Source organism: Benincasa hispida, chromosome 12, assembly GCF_027475165.1.
Source record: "Benincasa hispida cultivar pf3 chromosome 12, pf3_genome.v1.1, whole genome shotgun sequence".
In the NCBI taxonomy this organism is placed as follows: Eukaryota; Viridiplantae; Streptophyta; class Magnoliopsida; order Cucurbitales; family Cucurbitaceae; genus Benincasa; species Benincasa hispida.
In genome coordinates this window covers 28,317,766-28,339,888 of record NC_143489.1, presented here as the reverse complement: position 1 = coordinate 28,339,888, position 22,123 = coordinate 28,317,766, and the positions used below count along the sequence as shown (strand labels likewise).

Genomic DNA, 22,123 nt, shown 5'->3' with positions numbered 1-22,123 from the left:
GTAAGAAAGGAAATGCAAAATGGAGAAAAAGTAAAAACAAATGAATGTGAAAATATCTTGCACAAAATTCATTAGAGTTATGTGTGAGGTAATTAAAAGTGGTGAGAGAAAGAAAACAATGTGGTGACTAATTATATACTAATTAGGGATAACGGTAAGGATTGTAATTTTACGTATGACAATAGAAAATCTTGAAAGTTCATCGTTTCAATGGAGATATCTAGAAAGGAGGGATTTTAGGATACCAGATCCTAATTAATTAGGTTTGTTGTTTATGTGTATTCTATAGTCATAATAAAATGTAAGACCCACAACCAAATTTGTAACCAACAATCTGATTGCAGAGCCGAGAGTGATCATTCTAATTGCATTTGAAAATTGCACTCACTAGAAGATACCATTACCGTCACTATTACATATACAGTTATGGTAGGAAAACTATGAATCTACCAGAATTACATTACCGACTAACCCTAAATAGTAACGATAAGAAGACAATGATACCAAACAATACAAAGTAAATAACCTCAACCGTAATCAAATTAGTCTACAAAATATCAAAGTAAATATGATAAAAAAATAATTTAATTATGTTTACGTTTGAAATCCATTACAATTGATTCATCAATGAAATTCTATTATGATTAGACTAATTATGAGGTCCAGAGGTGAGTACTTTTCATTTTTTTTTTTCTTACTTCGTAAAAATGCGACGGAAGCAAAGCATTACATATAAACTCTTTCCAGCACATTTTATTATTGTCGAAGTGCCCAGTCACTTGTACTTTACATCTTCAAATGCAAATACTATACATAGAAGAAAAAAAAATTCTTTGACTGAACTACAGAAATACACATATGCCTTGTGCAAACAAATAGGCGGTAAGCATCGAATCGGAGATTGAAAAAGACGTAAGCTATGTGAAAAACAATATAAAATGATATCCATCCGAACAAAGTGTAAAATGTTTTGAAACAAATTACTTCCCTGACAAAACATACAGCTGAGAGGGTATGGGATGCCAATTATTGTTGCTTGTAGTAACCACCTTGCTGATGTGGTGGATACTGGTTCGGGATGGTGTAAGGAGGTCGAGGAATAGCTCCAGGCTGGGGAACATGGGCGTTGTAGTATGGCCCTTGCCACCCCGGATATGCTGGTTGGCCATACTCGTGGTTCGTTGAAGGTGGTTGAGGCGCCTGAGGGTGCGGCGGGTAGGGACTAGTACCTGGTGCAGGAGCAGGAGGGGAATGGTAAGAAGGGGGTGGCTGCTGTGGGGAACTGTACATGGGATGGGGTTGGGGATGGGGTTGAAGATGGGGCTGAGCGTAACCACTAACGGGTGGCTGCTCATGAGGTGGTTGGTAGTAAGATTGCGGCGGGCGAACATCGGATTGTGGTGACTGAGACCGTTGTGCGTGGGGTCCTACTGAAGGATAGCTATTGTTATAGCCACCAGCTGAGTTTTTACTGTCTTGAAAACTGAGGCCGGCCATTTGTCTTTGGACATCTTCCATCATTTCACGGCACTGGATGTTTCTTGTCATCACAAAATCGCTACATTGCTGCTTCACATTAGTGATTGCATCCTGCGAAGTAAAAATTGATCAACGACTCAACGTCACAGCTCGAGAAAGCCGATACGAAATGAGATCCTATCAATCAATACCTTTCTTTCAAGGATGTGCAATGGGACATCAGTCCACAGATTTGACGTTTTAAAAAAATATATACACAACTGAAAAATCCTCAACCACGCCCCACCAGAACATCACAGTCTAATGGAACACGAGAAAAGAACGTCGGATATTTCTTACCTGAAGAGTCACGTAAAACTTTAATCCCTCATTGATGTTCTCCTTGATTTCTCTGTACTTGGCTACTGCAGCTTGAATTTGTTTGTAGCATCTTTCACGGGATGCTGCAACAAAAAACAGAAAGGGAGGGAATGAAACTAGAGGGAAAGAAACAGAATAGAAACATATAACGAGATGTGACCGATTAGGTCATTTGACACATTATAAATCAGAAGCTACTAGACAAATGGAAGCAATTAAATTAGCCCATAAAATGCAGCTGAAATCAAATCATTGAACGTCCGCAACGCCAGATGTGGATTCCAGAAAACACAGAAAAATTAAATAAATAAATAAGAGGCAACAATTAAGGATAGTAACAAAACAAGAACTTCAGAACTTCATCAAAATTGTCCACAAGAGTAGTAATAAATTTACATCGCATGTCCTAAAGAAGAAGAATTTGATGACCTGTTGCCAGAAGTTAGAATTCATCATTTGAGCAAAGCGGATTTTAGGTACAAAAGTAACATAGCAATGACCAAAATTATTGTTTTTAAAAGTTCATTCATTAAAATAGACATTTCAAAAGTTGTAGAGTTAGACGGGTTATCCCATAAAATTAGCCAAACGGGTTATCCCATGAAATTAGCCAAAGTGCTCGCAAACTAGCCCGAACACTCACAGATATAAAAGAAAAAAATAGACATTTCAAAAGTTTAGGAACCAAAACTAAACAAACTTGAAAGTTTAAGAACCAAAACAACATTTAAAAAGTTTAAGGATCAAAGTAAAAGAAACTTGGAAGTTCATGGACTAAAACAAGATTTAATTTTTTTTTTTTTCTTTTTTCTTTTTTTGGATAAAGTACCGATCTTATTTGAGAGAAAAATGAAAGAGTAACAATCCAAGTCCTCAATTACTTACAACCTAGCAATCTGATGCTACCAAGAATAGATGGAAGTTTTAATATTACAACTTGAGTCTTTAATTTATGAAGGGAAGAGCCAACAGAATAAGTAGAGCTCTCATGAAAAAGCCAAATCACTTTCCACGGTTTCATGAGATGACATGCATATATCAGAATGTGAGAACATGCGAAATCGACAAGATTTTTTTAAATTGAGGTGAAAAATAGCGAAGTAGAAGGGTAATCATTATTCTCATCCCCATCCTGTGAACTAAAGACACAAGGAGGAAGTAAAACTCTACCAAGTAATTTTCCTAACTTCAAGAGTTCAAAAAAAAACAAGAGCTTTTACTCAGCCGACCACTAAAAATCACAGAAGAAAATAATCCTTTACTTGCTTAAATTACATCCATAACCATCGAATTAAGTTCTCAAAATATAGCTTCTAATTCGTCCAGTTGAAAGGAAAGGCTCATTTAGAGTTCATGAATCCTTAACTAAACAAAACATACCTTTGTAGTCTTCAAGATTAAAGATGACAGAAAACTCATTGTTTTGGCCCTGAAAAATAATGACACAAAACCAATTACTTATTCAGATCAAGTACCTATGACATAAATTATAATAAGGAAAATTGAAAATAATGATGATGATGACGACGACAACAACTGTCTACACTCTACAACATCAATCATATTCAAAATTTTGTATTTTAGATCGACCTTTTACTGAAAGGTATTTAAAAGATAATTTTGGTCCCTAAATTTTTATCAATTTTCTAATTTGAGACTGAATTTTGAAAGACAATTATTAATTTACTTCCCACTTTTCCCCTTTGATTTTTTTTTTTTTTTTTTTGAAATAATTCCCCATTGATCCTTTTAACATTCAACTTCCAAATTATCAATTTTAATCCTCTAGCTTTCGTTAAATTACATATTCAGCCCCTGTTTTTACATTGTGATTTTGTGGCTAGAGGTCGGAGTGTTCTTTTTAATACTTTTGGGCAGAAAAGCCATCTTCCTAAGGTTGATTTTTTTTTTTTTCTAATAAGAGCGGCTTTCATGGTGAAAAAAATGAAAGAATACAGGGGCTTACAGAAAACAAGCCCAACAAAACACTCATAAAGGAAGGGGTTCCAGCTAAGTAAAATTTTTCCTAAAGAACAGTTACAAAAAGGTTCCGAAATAGCCCAAAGGGACACATGAAATCTCAACAAAGACCAAACCTCTCAAATGGGTTCCTGTCTCTACCTCTGAACACTCTATCATTCTTCTCCCCCAAATATCCCAAAAACCCGCTCGCACCCCAACAAGCCACAAAAAACGGCCTTTCTATCTGAAAGGCCGATGGAGGAGGAACTCCTCGATTGTTGCACGAACGTGTCTCTGCCCAGCAATGCCAACAACGAACTCCTGCAAGAAGAGACTCCACATAGTCCTCGTATACCGACAGTCCTAAAGGAGATGATCCAAATCTTCACACGACCAAGCAAGACTTGCCAAATAAAAAACCTGACTTTCTTAGGAACCTTAATCCTCTAAATCACATCGAACACAGACTCCCCAACTCCACTAGGATTTGGACTCCAAATGCGAACATCCCTTCTCCCTCCCTAAAGATGCACACCTCCAATAAAGAAAGAAGAGAGGCAACCCCACGACACACCAAACAAAATTAGAAGTAAGAAGTTCAAACGAAATATCTTCCACGAATTCCGATGTGTGCCTTTAACCCCTTTCTCCACCCATTCAAAAGGATGGTTACCATGCTTGCTCACTATGATCCTACATCACAAAGCCTCAGCTCAAGGGCGAAGTGCCAAAGCCACTTAGCCAACAAAGCTCTAGTGCAAGTCCTTAAATTACCAATCCCCAACCCCCCCCCCCCCCCCCCCCCCTCCTTTGGAGTTGCACTTACCGGGCATTTCTTTGGAAAGAAAGGAACTACAGAACTTTTGAAGATACGTTTACTACTTTTGATTCTTTTTGGGCTCCTATTCAACCTACAACTTCCTAATGGTGTACAAATTACACTAAGTTCTTTTGTAATTATAGCCTTTTTATGATTTTTAATAATTGGGAGGCTCTTCATGTATAGTTTTTTTTTTTTTTCTGTTTCTTATCAAAAAAAAGTAAATTACATATTCAGCCCCTAGCAATGAACAATGGTGATTTGTTTTTTTTCCCCTTCTGAAATAGATTGGTTGATTTTTGTTATTTTGGTTCTATAATAAAAAATTCTCCTTAGAAATTGATGAGAGGTCCACCCCGTACAGAGTAGTGGGAAACTGGGTTTTGAAGAAAAAGGGAAAACTTTCTTGTTTGATGCAGAGGTATTTTATAAAAAGGCTATCCCTTGTTTTCACAACTTTTTAAAACAAAATTCAAAACAAAGAAAAGAACAATCTGTTGTTTTCAGAGAGAGGCTATTTTAGGAGCTTTTTTCTTTTTCCAAATTGTTGTTGAAAATAAGTATACCAAACATATTTTCATCATTTGCCTTGTATTTCTTTTTATTAAAAAACATAAAAACGAAAAAGTATTAACAACAAAACAGGGCTTATCTATATTCAAACATGGAGAAGAACTATTGTGGGACAAGGTATTCGTTCACAATAAAGCAGATCACGATGAAAGGAATCATGTAACAGCTTGAAGTAAATTCTAAAAACATGAAAAGACAAGCTGGAGAAATAAACCTGAATCTGCAATAACAATTGTTCTTGGGCCTCAATGTTTCGAGAAATCTCCTCACATATATTGTCATATTTGGATATCTCCTTCCTGAAAAGATCCTCATAGGACCCAGTTGATGTCATCAACTTTGGTAGTATATCATCCTGAAGTAGCATAAAAGAGACAAGGTCATCATTTGTTCCGACAACTTCGAATAGCTACCAGATGCTCCCACAAGTTATTACTATCATATCAATACTGAGATTTGAGAGCAAACAACCAAAATAAAATATAAATTTCCTTTTAGTATGAGATACCAACTTCCATTAAGAAGACGAACGATTACAGATCCTTCGGGTAAAATAACACCCACAGTCAAACTGCTCTCCCACAACTTATTGCCATCATTTTTTCTTTTTGTGAGAAAACTTGACTTCATTGACCAAGAATGAAAGAAAACACGGGTTAAAGAAGCCCACAAAAAGGAGCCAACCTATAAGAATGGACTCCAGTCAAGAGAAATAAGACCAAATGAATAATTACAAAAATGTCTAGAAACTGAGGCCTGAAGAGAAATATAGAATCTAACAAGGAACTAAAGATCACTAGTAGAACACTCTCACACCCTCTGCATCATATCAAATATTGGATTCAAGAGCAAACAACCAAAGTAAGATATAATTTCCTTGAATCACGAGAAAGCAGCTTTCATTAAGAAGATGAAAGTATACAAATGGCATAAAAACGAAGTCCAATCAAAAGAAATCACCCAAAGAAACAAACTTTTAAAAGAAGAAAAAGACTAGGAAACAAACACCCATCGAAAGCATTAAATTTGGCACTAGACTAGACCAAATAAGTTATAATTGTATTAGAACATAATTTTTAAAATATTAAGTAATATTCTTCAATACTTTGGACTGCACGCCATACTACTGCAAATTCAGAATTGGGGTTGATGTGGTGGCAACAACATAAATGATAAACCATGTGTTTAAATGCCAGTTTGTTTATGAAAACAAAAGTCAGGAGGCATTTGACTTGAGGTAGGTATATCCATTGTCTACAATTTACTTATACGACTCTGAAGTTGAAATTCCTATTAGTGATCTGTTTAGAATTTCAAGACTCCTAAAACAAGATCTTTTTGTGGTCCTCTATACCGTTCTCTTTTCTTTTCTTTTTTTTTTCTTTTTTTGTTAGTATTACACCGAGCTTTCATACCAAATAAAATAAAGTAAAATAACCGAGCTTTCAGTCAGAAAAAAAAATGAAAGCATACAAGGAACAGGAAAACAAAAGAAAAGGCTCTAGTGAAGCAAGATGAAACTCGGGGGGTTTGGATTGGGAGTAGGGTGGCGTGGAGTTCTTTAACCCACCATACTCTTTGTTTGGCCCATAGGTTTAAATAACCCGTGAGTTAAAATAACTCTTAAAAGTAATTTTTTCTATCTCCTCTCTCCCATGCCTCTCTTCTCCTGTGTGGTCTCTCTCTCTCTCTTCATTTTCTCTTATTCTTCCTCCTATTTTTCTTCCTTTTTTTTCTCTTTCCCCTTCTTTTCCTTTTACTTTGCCAAAACCAAGGAGGCTCAATTACAATGAGACAAAATACAAAGACAAAATATCAAACCAAAGCAAACAAGAACTGAAAACTGAGGATCGGTAGGTGCAATCAGAGATCTCAACTATGTTGACACCCCATAGCACCCGTTGTAAAAATGTTCTTCCTTGTGTTTGAGATCTGAAACAAAGAACTCAGGTCTAAAATGAGGTTCTTCCTTTCAATTTACAATCTAGTATTGTTTCATAATTGTTGATAGTTGGCTTCTTGAAGGGCTCAATAGCAGTGCTTTCAGAGGGAAAGGAAAAGTGTTGTGGCAATCTGCCATGCGGTCTCTCCTTTGGTGCATTTGGAAGGAGTGAAATAGTAGAATTTTTTATCATAAGTTTGCTTCTTTTGATTCTTTTTGGGATTTTGTTCAACATACAACCTCTTGGTGGTGCACAAATTACACCAAATTCTTCTGTAATTACAGCCTTTTGATGATTTTTAACAATTGGAAGGCTTTCCTTTATTAGTTCTTTGGGGAGGGGTCGCCTCAACCCCTTGCCCTTTAAGCTGTGTTTTTTGTCTTGGTTGAATATAATACTTCATTTTCTATATATATATATAGAAAAAGTCTTGTTTCATGATTGTTTGGATTATTATGCTTTTTATACTCCTTTCATAGGGGATTGATTTTCAGCGTAAATTTTAGCCCTGGTGAGAGGGAAATTTAGGCCAAACCTTACTAATTCAACATAGGGTCTTGATTGAGTCAGGAAACCTACAAAATCCTATGAGGCACATAGAAATTTTGTTTTTAATTAATTTGTAATTCTGATTCATTGGGACTAATTAGAGAATAGACCTAAACAGACTCGAGAGAGAGAGTTGGATTTATTAGAATTCTTGCCTACAGATCATGAGGGAGAAGGAGAATATTGAAAATTAATTGACAAGATTTCATATATGTGAAATCAAATCTCTAAAATTCCTTTTATCTCTTTATTTATTTTATCCACCCCAACCCTAGAGGATAGCAACCCTTTCCTCGTCATCCATATTAAAACTTTGACTCATACACTTGACGTTAGCAACTTATGCTACACAAAGAAGCCTCAACACCAGCCTCAAAGAGAGTTCCAAAACTGGGCGTTATCCCCTTTAGTTTGTTCTTTTTTGTCACAACGGGGGCAAATAAATGGATCAAATTTATTTTTCTTCATTGTTCCATTGATTCCAGAAGTGGGTACTTTATTATGAAAGAATTTGGTCTGTCTCTTCGCCTCCCAGAAGCATGGATGATTGGCTAATGGAGGCTAGCAGGTTTGCATTTTAAAGGCAAGGCCACAATATATTAAGATGTGTGGCTAGAGCTCTCTTTTGGCTATTATGGAAGGGAAAGCAAACATTTATTTTAAAGACAAGCTTTCTCTAATTGACTCCTATTTTATCATGGTGCAAACCATAATTCTCTTGGTGGTGCTCAAACCACACTAAATCTCTGGTAATTACAACCAGCAGATGATTATAAGTGACTAGAAGGCTCTTGTTTTATTGTTTTTTAGGAACCCTGGCCCTGCCGACCCTCTCCCTTAAGGCTCTTTTTTTCATCTGGTTGTAACAGATCTATTTTGTTTCTTATAAAAAAAATGCTTTCATGGATTTAAGGTAACTACAGCCAGGAGGGCTAGAGCTTGTACATCCAAATGCGTTTCTTTATATTTCTAATTCAGAAGAATTCTATCATTCCCCGCTTCTTTTGGTTGGGATGAGTTGGAGGGTAATTTTCATATCTTGCTACCTCGGCCTGCTTGATAGTTGATACCTAGCCTAGCCAATTCTCCCATTTCTAGAATCTGTCACCACATACATTTTCTCACAAGCCAAAAACACACACTCATCTCCCTGGGGGTTAGAAATTGGAAATTTGAGGACCCACAACAAAACATTGTAATAGCCAAAAGGCTTTGCTGCTTCTCTCTTGAGCAGAATTCTCTTTGGCATAAGGTCATTGCTAGTAAGTACGCTCCTCATCCTTTTGAGTGGCTCTGGCGTGGTGTTCAAGTCACTTATCGAAATTTGTGGAAGGGTATCTCTAAGAAGTTTCCTTCTTTTGCTCCCTACGTTCGGTGTGTGGTTGGCTAGGGGAAGGAGACTTAGGCTCCATTTCGAGAAAATCTTAACCGCCTTTATTGTTTGGTAAATCAAATAAATATATTATAATAATATTCTTCCATATTAATTTATTTTTTACCTATATATTTTCAAATTTTAATTGATTCATTTTTTTATAACAATTATTTTTCTTAAACTTTTTTCAAATAATTTAGAAACAAAATTAGTTGAAATTCAAATCATATAATATTACATATATATATATATATATGATAATACATTACTAGTGTAAAAATAACTAAAATAATAAGTCTATTTTGGTTCAAATAATTAAATTGCCAATTTAGTATAAATTTATCAATACCATAACTAGTTTTTCTAATTTAAAAATAAAATTTACCAAACACTATTTTACTTCCTTCCACAGCTGATTTTTTTAAAAAGCAAAGCTAACAGCAATTATTTTAAAAGTTACAACAACCACAAATGAAGCCTTATTTATGAGAATATTAGTGGGTGGGAGATATATGCTCTTTGTTTCCTCATATGTATCACCTTTCCTCTTAAAAATCATCCTGTTAGAGAGTTTCTTGTTTGGTCCAGAAGTTCTTGTTCCTTATCGTTTGGATTCCACACTATTTATCCGATAGGGAAACAGTGGATGTGGGTGTTTTAGGGGTATTCCTACAGGCTTGGGAGAAGGGATTGGAGAATGAGGAGTCCTAATCTTTTCGAGGGTTTTTCATGTGTAAATATTTTTATCGTTGTTTGATTGGCTCTTCTATCGGTGAGTCACTCTTTTATGTTCTTTGGAGGAATAAAATACCGAGGAAAGTGAAGTGTTTTTGCTTGGCAAGTGTTGCATGGTCATGTGAACATGGTGGATTAGCTTGCGAGGAAGATGCCCTTGCTAGTAGAGTCATTTTGTTGTATTCTCTATCAAAAGGTGGAAGAAAACTTGGACTATATCCTCTAGAGTTGTAAGTTTGTGAGATTTGAGTGGATTTTTTTCTTTTAGACATTCGAATTCTTGCTTGCTCAGCATAAGGACACAAGTGTGTTTCTCCTTCACCCGCCTTTTTGTGAAAATGGTCATTTTTTGTGGCTTTTTGGGGTGTGAACTACTTTTTGGGTTCTTTGGGGCAAGCAGAACAATAGAGTGTTTAGATGGCTAGAAAGAGATCTTAGTGATGTTTGATCCCTTATTCGTTGCTATGTTTCTCTCTAGACTTCGATTTTGAAGATCTTTTGTAACTATTCGATATGTTCTATTTTGTATGATTGGAGCCCCTTACTGTAAGGGCTCCCTTCTTTTGTGGGCTCAGTTTTTTGTATGCATGTGCATTCTTTCATTTTTTTCTCAATAAAAGTTCTTCAATTTCTGCTTCATTTATTAAGTTGTTTTCATCAATCATTTGCTTTGTTTCTTTCCTTTCAGCAAAATTTCTTTTTTTGCATCAAAATGTACAATCAACAATGTGAAATCACAAGCCTCATTAGCTATTGAGACGAGAGGGACACATCACACAAGGAATTGATCACCTCCAGTGCAGACAATTAGACACTAAAGCAAATATGTTGAGAAACAAAGTGCAGACATATACCTTCCTCTTCATCTCTTTAAGCATGTCTTCAAGACCAGCTCGTTGAGCACCAAGATTTTCCAACTGCCTCTGTATAGTAGAGCATGCAACATTTACAATACACATTAGACATAAATTAAATTTATGTCTCATAAAATTAAAGGTTTTCCAAATGTATAGCTTTCTTTCCATAATTGGTGGGTGCTTGGACTAATATACACAATCTCACCTAATCTCAAAGGATAACCACTTTACCTTTACAATATATGACGTCAAAAAGACTTGTGATTATTAATATCTTAGGTACGACTAGGAGCCACATGGTTTCAACCTATAACTCCAAATGCAGATTTACAACTTGATCTTTTGAGTTTTGACCATTGAGTCAGACAGAAGAATTGTTCACAATATATAAGCAGGAAACAAAAATAAAGCATTTGACGAACTGAAGAATAAATCTAAGACTTCTGATTTACATCCAGCAATTACTAGCTAAATATCTTATGTCAGAGCTAAAACTGGAAGCTACTGTCTAATCTTTAAAAATCTACTGGGCAAGAAACTCATAGGACAAAATTTATTTACGCACAAGCACTTGGATTAAAAAATGCAAAACTAGGTAAGGGAAAAAAGAAAGCATGAAAAAGAATTATAAGAATAAGGTACCAAGCTCTGCTTTAGGGTCCCAAGAATAGCATCTTCATTGGCATCCAAAGACATTATCGGCCTAGCAAGAGTTGGGAGAGCAGACTCAACCTGAGATAAAAATGCAACAGTACTAATTAACTAAAAAACTTGCACGTGGTCCAGAAAATAACGATTATTGGCAGGCAAATGATAAGAAGTAGATTATAGATTCTTCTCTAAAATCCAGGAGCCTATTGCTTGCTTCACAAAGTAACAACAAAAAAAAATAAATTCACCAAATATATAATCAATTAAAAAGATTGGCTTGAGCAATATATTCAGTGAGGTGTCCATTTCTCTATTAAATAAGACATGTATAATTTGGAGCCAGAAAATAAGCCAGACATTTACAAAGAACTGAGAAAAAGGAAGCAATCAGAATACAGAAAATGAACAGGAAAATCCGATTATAAACAAAACATACTGGACGGTGATCAAGAATTGACATGAGAGCTGAATGATCTTTCACTGAACGCTCAATCCTGGCATCGCTGTCTGCAGCTTGCTTCAAGTTACCTGCAAATCTATTCAATCTGTCTTGTATGTTCTTTGTCAATGTACTGGATTGAGGCCTAGTCCACCGAGTCCCAAATTGACTTCGAAATTGGGAATCCTCTCTTGCTTCTTTCTGCAGGAGCTCCTCTATCTGCACTAGCATTTCACTGTTTACTCTTCTTAGATCCCTGAGTTGTTGCAACTCAGCCTCCAAACCTATTGGGCCTCCACTAATTTGCACAGCCTCAACATCTTCTTTTAGATCTGTCGGCAGGGAAGAATTGCCTTCCAAAGCAAGAATAGATTCTGGAAGGTCCATTTCCTTGAGCCTTACACGGGTGAGCTCACTGGCTTGTTGCAATTTCTCAGCTTGTGTTCGTATAATGTCGTCAACCATTTCAGTGTATCTAGAAAGAGCTTTAGCACTGCTATCTGGAATAAGACTAGAAAACATCTTTTCCTTGCTCGCGTCCAACACTTCATTCATTGCCATTGACTTCACCATGGAGAAAGCTGGGAGAGGTGGCAGAGTACTAGGATTAGGAACCCTCATGAGGTAGACTCTGTCATTTTCCTTCACGGCTCTCTCTAAATTACGGTTAAGATTGGCCTCTAACTTGTTGATAGCATCAAGAAGCTGTGGCGCAGCACCTTTCGTTGACTTCTTAGCCTCAGTTAAAGCATTAATCCCACTTCTCAACCGAGCAATTTCCTCAGCAATATTTTCTTTCTCGTGCAACTCTAAACTGTACCTGTAGCAAGCTTCAGCAAGAAAGAAAGCTGCTTTCAGCTGCACATGAGCTATCCAAGCCTTGTCAAAATGCTGGTTAAGTGGTGGAGCATTGAGGGCTGCCAAAGCTTCCTCATAGTACAAACCAACCTGCCAACGCATCAATCACAAATTATTTAAGCAGAATGCATAATAATAACCTTTAGAAGTACAAATTGCCACGCTAAAGAACGCATAGAGATAAGGAGTGATCAAATAACGTAAAAGGATGCGCTAAATTCTTCCCCTTATTCAATATATTGCAGATCTAATGCCAATATATAATTGGTTTTCCGAAGTAAAGCTACATTATCAAGTGACAATGAAAGAATTAATTCATTCCACAAGTATGGTAAATTTAGCAAAAATGAAACGTCCAAGTAACTCGAACTGGATTGAAAACTATCATATTCTCCACTTGAACAGATTTGAATGGATCACTCACCTGCCTAGAGATTTTTGCGCAGACACCAGGCGTACTGCCTTTCGCAATTGTATTCTCAAAGACACACTCCTGAGCCTGTGCTAACATCAACCTCTCCAACATACCGACACACTCGACCGAAACATCCACAGTCGTAGAGCTACCAATCGACGCTTTGGTGGACGCATTGTCTCTCAAGAAGGCGAACGCCCCAGCTGCTGCAATAAACGCGTGCGAGGCCTGGCGACGCCCCTCGACAGTAGCGCGATCGAAGGAGAGGCCAATCTGGCTGTAAACAGCACCCAAATTGAACAGAACCGCAGCCTTCTCCAAGTGGATATTCTGCTGAGAAGCCTTCTGCTTCTGCTTGAAGGCGTCATACCAGACGAAGGTGATGGTGTTGACATGGTCCTTGTCGGGGGAAATGGGGAATCGGGTCTCGACGAGGCAGAGGGCTTTGAAGTAGCTTTGAAGGAGATCGCGGCGGGCAGTGGGGGAGGGATCGGACTGGCGTTCGAGATCGGAGCGGTAATCCTTGAGGGTTTGAAGGTCGTCTTCGAGGTTCTGGGCGTCGCGCTCGGAGTAATTGAAGGCGATGAAGTTGCGGAGAGGGCGGTAGAGATCGATTTGAGTGGTTTTCTTCTCGAAGATGGCGAGCATGATGTTAGAACTGGTGCCGGCCGATGAGGATGAGGCCGTGCCGGCCATTTTTTCCGGTTCGATAAATTCTGAGTTTCGGAAATGGAGACAGACAAGAGGCTTCTTGATTGACTGAATTTAGTTCTTCTAGTTCGTTCTTCAAGCCTACGTTTTATTGTTTTTCCATTTTTCTTTTAATTTTCTTCTCGGTGAAGGAAATTGGAAATTCTTTTTTTTTTTCTTTCTTTTCATAAATTTTAAAATACATATATATATTATTCGGTCTCTAAACTTTGAAACTCATTCTATTTTGGTCCCTAAACTTTTAAAAGCAACTATTCTAATATCTAAACTTTTAAAAAGTGTTTACTTTGGTCTCTGCTAATAAAATTTTATTAATTGTTAAACAAAATTATGAAATTACTTGTATTTTTAAATAACTAGGCTATCAAATAAGTTTGTTGCGCTAGAAATATATGATTTCAATTTTAAATTAGGTGGTAAAACAATTTTCTATAGAACTCAAACATCCTTCTGCATTCAAGATTTTAGTCGTTCAGCATTTTATTGTGTTGGTTATTGACATTTTACTTCACCTTCATTTTGCTCAACACGTGTTAGATGCAATTTCATTAAAAAATTAACAAAATCTTAATAGTATGGACCAAAATAAACATTTTTTAAAAGTTCAGGGACTAAAACTGTCATTTTTTAAAAGTTTATAGACCAAAATGGAACAAGATTCAAAGTTGATGGACCAAAATATGATTTAAACCTAAAAAATAGTTCTTTGAGCCAACAATAGCTTAGCTGTCACCTAAATATGTTGAGAACCAAGAAGTCTATAGTTCGAATCTACTCACACCTTCAATTTATACTCAAAGAAAAAAGTTCTTTAAAAACATAAAATAAAATTTAAATCTTATTTTGATCTCTAACTTTGAATCTTGTTCTATTTTTGTCTCTAAACTTTCAAAAACTTCCATTTTACTCCCTCAACTTTTAAAAATTACTTACTTTGGTCTCTACTATTAAGATTTTATTAACTCTTAAACCTAATGGTGAAATGGCTTGTATTTTTTGATGACCTGGCTGCCAAATAAGTTAGTCTTGCTAAAAAATTTACGGTTTCAAATTTTATTTAGGTGGTAAAGTAATTTTTCATAGAAGATCTCAAAAGTCATTTTGAGTTCAAGATTTTGTCGTTCCCTATTTTAGTATGTTGGTTGTTGACATTTTACTTCACCCTCCTCGACCCATTCTAAATGTGTTGGCTTTTTGGCCTTTAATCTCAAATTAATTAATTTTAATTAATTTTTTGATGATAACAAACTTGATTTTATTTAGTAATTATTTTATTATTTTGAATAGTCCATAACATAGATCTTGGAACAATGATTCCGCCGCATCTTAAATCACCCAAATCGGAGTTCGGATGAGGTTATTGCAAAAGGCTTTCTTTAAATTCAAATATTAAAAACAACAATAAGGTACCCATAAATCATAAATGATAATAAATAAGTCTGAAAACTATTCTTAATAGTAAATTTCAAACATCAAAACTGAAAGTTAAGAAAAACATGTAAAGAAATCTAAATCTCATGAGCGAAAGCATAAAACTAGTCCCAGTGGCTCGATCACGAATTCTGTTTGTCCATCGTCGGTGCATCCTACCCTTACCTAAAACAACAACATGAGAAAGAATGAGTATAAAATACTCAGTAAGTAACCCCATTACTGGGGTCAGGTTAGGCATCTATGTCCTCTAGATGCCTACCTCTGGTGGAACATATAAACTGTCATAGTTCTCATGAGACACATACATACATGAAAAACTGAGTTCTATCCTACCGTAGCTAAATATGCCCACTACCTCTGGTGAATCCCGAAGGAAACACAATCTGGTGAATCCCGAAGAAAACACAATATCTTGTGAATCCCGAAAGAAACACAATATCTGGTGAATCCTGAAGAAAACACAAACTGGTGAATCTCGAAGGAAACACAATATATGGTGAATCTTGAAGGAAACACAAACTGGTGAATCCCGAAGGAAACACAAACTGGTGAATCCCGAAGAAAACACAATATCTGGTGAATCCCAAAGGAAACACAAACTGGTGAATCCCGAAGGAAACACAAACTGATGGGTATTCTAACTAATCAGTAAAATCACTATCACAATCTCGACATCACAATCTCAGCATGGTTCTATAACATACATATGCATCTCATCATCATGATTTTACAATATACATATAAATTCCTTCATCATAGCTTTACAACATATGTATGCATCTCATCCTCCTCAGATTCAGCAGGATCTCCAATAAAAATAACATACTCAAATCATATTAGTATTCAAACATCTCTATGCGCAACTAGCCTTTTAAACTTTCATATCAGCAAGGCATACATAAACATCAAACTATCAATATATTCTTAGTAAATCATATTTGTCAATTCCTGACTCCAGTCATTTCAAACCTCATTCAATGAAGGCAGACATAAATATCATACTAACTAATAATCCTCAATAAATCATAATTATCATTGTTGGGCACTAGGGTAGTTCCAGTGGTAAGATTACTTACCTCAACTTGGTAAAAAACACAAAACAAAATCTCCTTAGAACTTCTTTAGTACACTTGAATCCACCTAAAGTTGTGGCTTGGTCAAAGACAAATTCCAATACTCGATTTAATTAGCCAATCTGATCATGAATTAAATCCAAAATCAATAACTTAATTTTTCCACTATTACTCTCAATCCAAAAGAATAACCATCCAACAACTTACGAAACTTACCGATCTTCATCAATTTTCTGCAAAACAAAATGGTATCTAACTTGATGGTCAATGCCTCAAAACTTCCAAACCTTGAATCTAAGTTTCAAACCAAAGAGAAGTTACCAATTTAACCCAAAATCAAAAGGGTGAACTTCACCTCCCAAATTATAAGGAAAAATAAGTCTTACCCAAGGTTTTCCTCAAAATTCTAACAAAGATCGAGACAATGGCGGCCGACGGCACATCAACTTGTGGCTGCCATAGATAGGCAGCGTTGTTACTGTCGGACGGCATAAATTGTTTAGGCTAGTGGCTGGTAGTGGGTCTTGCATGAGGAGGGTTTGCGAGAGTGGGAAAGAAGGGGAATTTCTAGTTTACAGATTTTATTCAGAACTCTATATGTCTCGAACAGACTGACCAAATTTGAGCACGATCCAACGGTTCAAACTCTGGCAATCGATAATTTTGTGAAAGTTGTCGCTGAAAAACCAAATTGTTTTCTCTCCAATTTTTTATCTCTTTTCACTCTCGTTTAATTTCGAAAAAATCTCAATTCTTTTATTTTTTTTTTCCAAATTTTGAAAAGATAAATAAAATATTTTATCACAATATCTCTAAAATCTCCAAATATTCTATTAAATTTAGAAATCAATTAACTTTTCAAATTATCTTAATTTAGGCTTCAAAAACCAAAATTAAAAGGCATAAGATCCATCAATTTGATACAAATTAAATCCTTCCAAATATTTAAATCAATTCAAAACCACAAGAAATTAATTATCTCTTTTAATTATTATTATTTTTAAGTTGGCCCTAAAATCCAAAATCAAAGGGAAGCAAAATTCAATATTTTCAAGATAATCAGTTCGAATATTTAATCAATTAAATTCAATTTAACCAATAAAAGTTTTTCAATTATTTCAATTTAACCCCAATTTTTCAAATGAAAGAGAAATTTAAACTCAATAATTTCTTAAATTTTTCTGAAATTCGGGATTGTCACTTGGAACTATAAGGTGAATGACACATGAGGCTTTAAATTCGCAATCTGTGGATTTTAGTTTTTATTGAAAGAAAAGAGAATTAAAAGAAATTGATTTTGTTAAATAAAAATATGAATTTAATATTATTTTACGTTTTTGTCTAATTGGTTTTTTTAATAAATGGTGGGCTCTTGTATTTTTTGTTGGGTTTTAAAAGATATATATTATTATATTATTGTTTTGTTTGTTTCTAATGGGTAGTTGAGTTTAAATCTCTACCATTCAATTCAATTTTCTAAACAATTCAATGCCCAAATTAAAATCCACATTTTTCCTTATTCCCCTATTCTTTATATATTTCATCTTCTCCAAACTTATTTCAACTTTTCACATTTTACAATCCTCAAAATTAGGAAAACAAAAAAAAAAAGTCACCATTGTTACTCTCTCTACATGCTTCCAATTTTCTTTCTTTTCATTTTATTCTTGAGAGAAATATTTATTGTATTGTGAGGACTAAAGTGTGAGAGCTCAAATTTGTATACCCACTCTTTTTAGAGAGTTTTATTGTGATTTAAAGCTTAAAAAACATTGTAACGATACCCGTGGAAAGGATCGGATTTGCTTTTGAACCCATAAAAGGAGTAAGGTAGCGGTTCGGCTCTCATTCATGGAAAGAGTCAAAGATATGTTTTTAATCAAAGTTCCAAGAGGCGCTTGAGAAAGTGGATATAGGTCGTGTTTAACCGAAACACTATAAAAATCCCGATGTCTTCTTCTCTAACTCTTTCCTAGTTATTTTTCCATTTAATTTTAATTATTTGCTCTTGTTGATTGAATAGATTATCACATACTTTTTTTTTATCAATCTTGTTATTTCACATAAATTAGAGTTTTTATTAATTTAATTTTAAAATATCTAATTAGATCAAATTGAATATACTTTAAGAAAAAAAATTAATTAAACCATATTCACCCCCCTCTAAGGTTGTTATATCAGTCCAACAATTGGTATCAAAACAAGATTGCTCTCTTGAAATTTAATTTTATTGATAAACTTTATTGTTGGAGCATTATGAAAAACCTATCAGCAAATGGAATTGTTGAAGTCCAATCTACTTCTAGACCTCCTTATCTTGATTGTTCAAATTATGCATATTAGAAAGCTATAATGAAAATTTATTTGTAATCTATTGACTATAATTTGTGATTAATTGTTGCTGCTAAGGTCCTAAAGTACCTATGAAAAAAGTTGATGTTGATAAGCCTAAATTAGAAGAAGAGTATGATGAAAATGAAATGAAAGTGTTCTTTTAATGCTAAGGTTATTAATTGTTTGAATTGTACTTCGAGAAAAGATGAATTTAATATAATATCCATGTGCTCTTCCAACTTTTCTCCTTCAACATTAGGTATATTAGACACAACTTAGGTCTAATATGACCTTCTATTGTGTCTAATATACCTAATGTTGTGTCTAATAATGCTAAATCTAGTTTTATGTCTATATGTCATAATTGTGGTATTGAAGGTCATATTATACCTAAGTTCTTGAAATTGAAATATGATCATACTACTTCAAGAAAAAAACTTTTCTCAAAGAGCAAAGTTTTACAATGCTCCAAGAAAGATTTTTTCTAAGAAGAGTAAAGTACATAAATTTGTTGTTAGAGATAAATTATTGCATAATGTTGTTTGTTTTTCTTGTGACAAATATGGACATAAAGTTTATTCTTATTACTTGTCTAGATACAGTGCTTTTAATGTTGATGCTAAAAATGAAATGGATCCCTAAGTTTGTAAATGCTAACACTATTAGACTCAAACAAGTGTGGGTACTAAAGAATCGAACTTGAATATTTTGTTTGTAGGTTTGTTTGAAAGCTTCCGAGAAAAATAAGTTATACTTGGATAGTGGTTGCTCAAGGCACATGACCGGAGACCGATCCAAGTTTATTTCTTTCTTCAAAAAGATTGGAGACATGGTAACTTTTGGTGACAACAAGAAAGGTAAAATTATTGGCAAGGGTAATATAGGTAATGAATCTTTTATTGTGATTGAAAATGTGCTTTTAGTTGATGGTTTAAAGCATGATTTACTTAGTATTAGTCAATTGTGTGATAAAGGATTCAGAATAGTGTTTGATAAAAAGAATTGTATGATTGAAAATGTTTGTGATAGAAAAGTCATGTTTGTTGGAAATAGGGATGAGAATGTATATATCCTTGATTTGAATGATTGCCCTATTATTGACAAATGGCTTTCTGTGTTGCATAATGATTTTTGGTTATGACATACAAGACTAAGACATGCTAGCATGCACTTAATTTCAAATATATCCAAGAATTTTTTGGTTAGAGGTCTTCCCAAATTTAAATTTGAAAATGATAAAGTTTGTGATGTTTGTCAAATGGGTGGATAAACTAAGTCTTCTTTCAAATCAAAAAAATGAAAAAGGTAAAGAAATTATCTCAAGTATACAAGAAGTGAACGTCAATGAAAAGAAGAAAGACGATTTTTCATCCATGCATAAAGAATGGAGATATGCTACATCCCGTCCCAAGGATTTGATTATTGGTGATCCCGAACAAGGTGTGAAAACTTGTCATTCTCTTAACTTTTTTAATAACCTTGCGTTTGTTTCTCAAATTGAACCTAAAAGTTTTAAAGATGTCGAATGTGATGAGTTTTAGATTTTAGCTATGCAAGAAGAATTAAATCAATTTGAAAGGAATAAAGTTTGGGAATTAGTCTCTAAGCCTTCTAATGCATCTATAATTGGAACTAAATGGGTGTTTAGAAATAAAGCTAGATTTATAGCTCAAGGTTATTGTCAAGAATAAGGTATAAATTATGAAGAAACTTTTGCACTGGTTGCTAGATTAGAAGCTATTAGAAAGTTGCTTGCTTTTGTCTCTTATAAGAATTTCATTTTGTATCAAATAGATGTGAAGAGTACCTTTTTAAATGGTTATATTGTGGAGGAAATTTATGTAGAACAACCTCCATGTTTTGATAGTTTTTTATTTGTCTAATCATGTTTATAAGTTGAAAATGGCTCTTTATTGGCTTAGCAACCTTCTACTTGAGATGACTTTAAAATGGAAAAAATTGATACTACTATTTTTATTAAGGTTAAGGATAATAATATACTTATAGTGCAAATATATGTGGATGATATTATATTTGGTTCTACTAATCCATCTTTGTGTGAATAATTTTCTAAGTGCATAGTGAGTTTGAGATGAGTAGGATGGGAGAACTTAGTTTCTTTTTTGGACTCCAAATCAAATAACTCAAGGATGGTATCTTCATAAGTCAAGAAAAATACACAAGGGATTTGCTCAAGAAGTTCAAATTCAATGAATGTAAAATTACAAAAACTCCTATGAGCACTACCACCAAACTTGACAAAGATGAAAAAGGTAAATGTATGGACATACTTATCAAGGTATGATTGGATCTTTACTTTATTTAACTGCTAGTAGACTCGATATCATGTTTAGTGTATGTCTATGTGCTAGATTTCAATCTTGTCCTAAGGAATCACATTTACATATTGTTAAAAGAATATTTAAATAATTGCTTGGAACTATTGATGTAGGATTGTGGTATCCTAGAAATGTTGAATTTAATTTAGTGGGATATTATGATGTAGATTTTGTCGGTAGTTTACTTGACCGTAAGAATACTAGTTGGACTTGCCAATTTCTTGGTTGTTCCTTAGTATCTTGATTTAGTAAAAAGCAAGTGGTTGTTTTATCCACTACTGAAGCGGAATATATTGCAGTGGCTAGTTGTTATGCACAAATTATTTGGATGAAACAAACTCTTTGTGATTTTGAATTAAAGTTTGATAGTGTGCCCATATTTTGTGATAATGCCAGTGCTATTAATTTAACTAAGAATCCTATCTATCGTTCTAGAACTAAGCATATTGATATTAGGCATCATTTTATTAGAGAGCATATGCAAAATAGTAATACTACTCGTCATTTTGTGAGCTCTAATAATCAATTACGAATATTTTTACCAAGCCTTTGAATGAAGAAAGTTTTTGCAAAAATAGGCTTGAGCTTAGTATTATTTGGTGTGATGCATCTTGATTTCATATCTTGATATTATTATATAATGCATATTGATGGGGAGAGAATTAGAATCTTTGTATATGTCATATTTTTAGGGGGGAACACTTACATGTTTATTGTTCTTATTCCAAATGGGGAGAAGTATAAAAAAAAACATATTATTTGTGTTGGATGATTGTTTCTATTGAATATGTTATTTAGGGGGAGAATTAGTTAGAGGGAAGAAGTTGGTTCTTTTGAATGAAATATTGAAATTACTCGTTAATCACATGTGATGTTATTGTTTGTGCATTTCAAGTTATTTTTCTTCTATATTTTGTCATCATAAAAAAAGGGGAGATTGTAGGTCCTTAATCTCAAATTAATTAATTAATTAATTAATTTTTTGATGATAAAAAATTTGATTTTGTTTACTAACCATTTTATTATTTTGAATAGTTCATAGCATAGAGCTTGGAGCAACGATTCCGACACATCTTGAATCACCAAAATCGAAGTTCAGATGAAAAAGATATAGCAAAAAGAAGTATAACGGAAAAATATCCGAGATGGTGAGACGAATTAATCATCAAATTGGACCAATTAGAGATTGTCACTTGGAACTATAGGGTGAATGACA

General features: G+C 34.4%; 1 protein-coding gene across 1 annotated transcript; it reads right to left on the bottom strand.

Annotated features, from left to right (window-relative positions):
- Window positions 1-726: 726 nt before the first annotated feature.
- On the bottom strand, window positions 727-13,825 carry LOC120092939 (Endosomal targeting BRO1-like domain-containing protein). Its single transcript, XM_039051188.2, has 8 exons — window positions 13,026-13,825; window positions 11,741-12,691; window positions 11,296-11,385; window positions 10,651-10,719; window positions 5,409-5,549; window positions 3,220-3,268; window positions 1,819-1,922; window positions 727-1,590 (listed from the first exon to the last, which is right to left on the bottom strand). The coding sequence occupies exons 1-8, from the start codon at window positions 13,710-13,712 to the stop codon at window positions 1,027-1,029; spliced, it is 2,655 nt and encodes an 884-aa protein (XP_038907116.1). The 5' UTR covers window positions 13,713-13,825; the 3' UTR covers window positions 727-1,026.
- Window positions 13,826-22,123: the final 8,298 nt, after the last annotated feature.

Bases quoted from the DNA above. Each gene is read 5' to 3' on its own strand.
- LOC120092939 (XM_039051188.2), bottom strand. From the start codon at position 13,712: ATGGCCGGCACGGCCTCATCCTCATCGGCCGGCACCAGTTCTAACATC. The intron at 10,720-11,295 runs GTACCTTATTCT...TCTACTATACAG, and splicing joins GGACCCTAAAGCAGAGCTTG to AGGCAGTTGGAAAATCTTGG. The intron at 1,591-1,818 runs GTAAGAAATATC...TTTACTTCGCAG, and splicing joins AGTTTTACGTGACTCTTCAG to GATGCAATCACTAATGTGAA.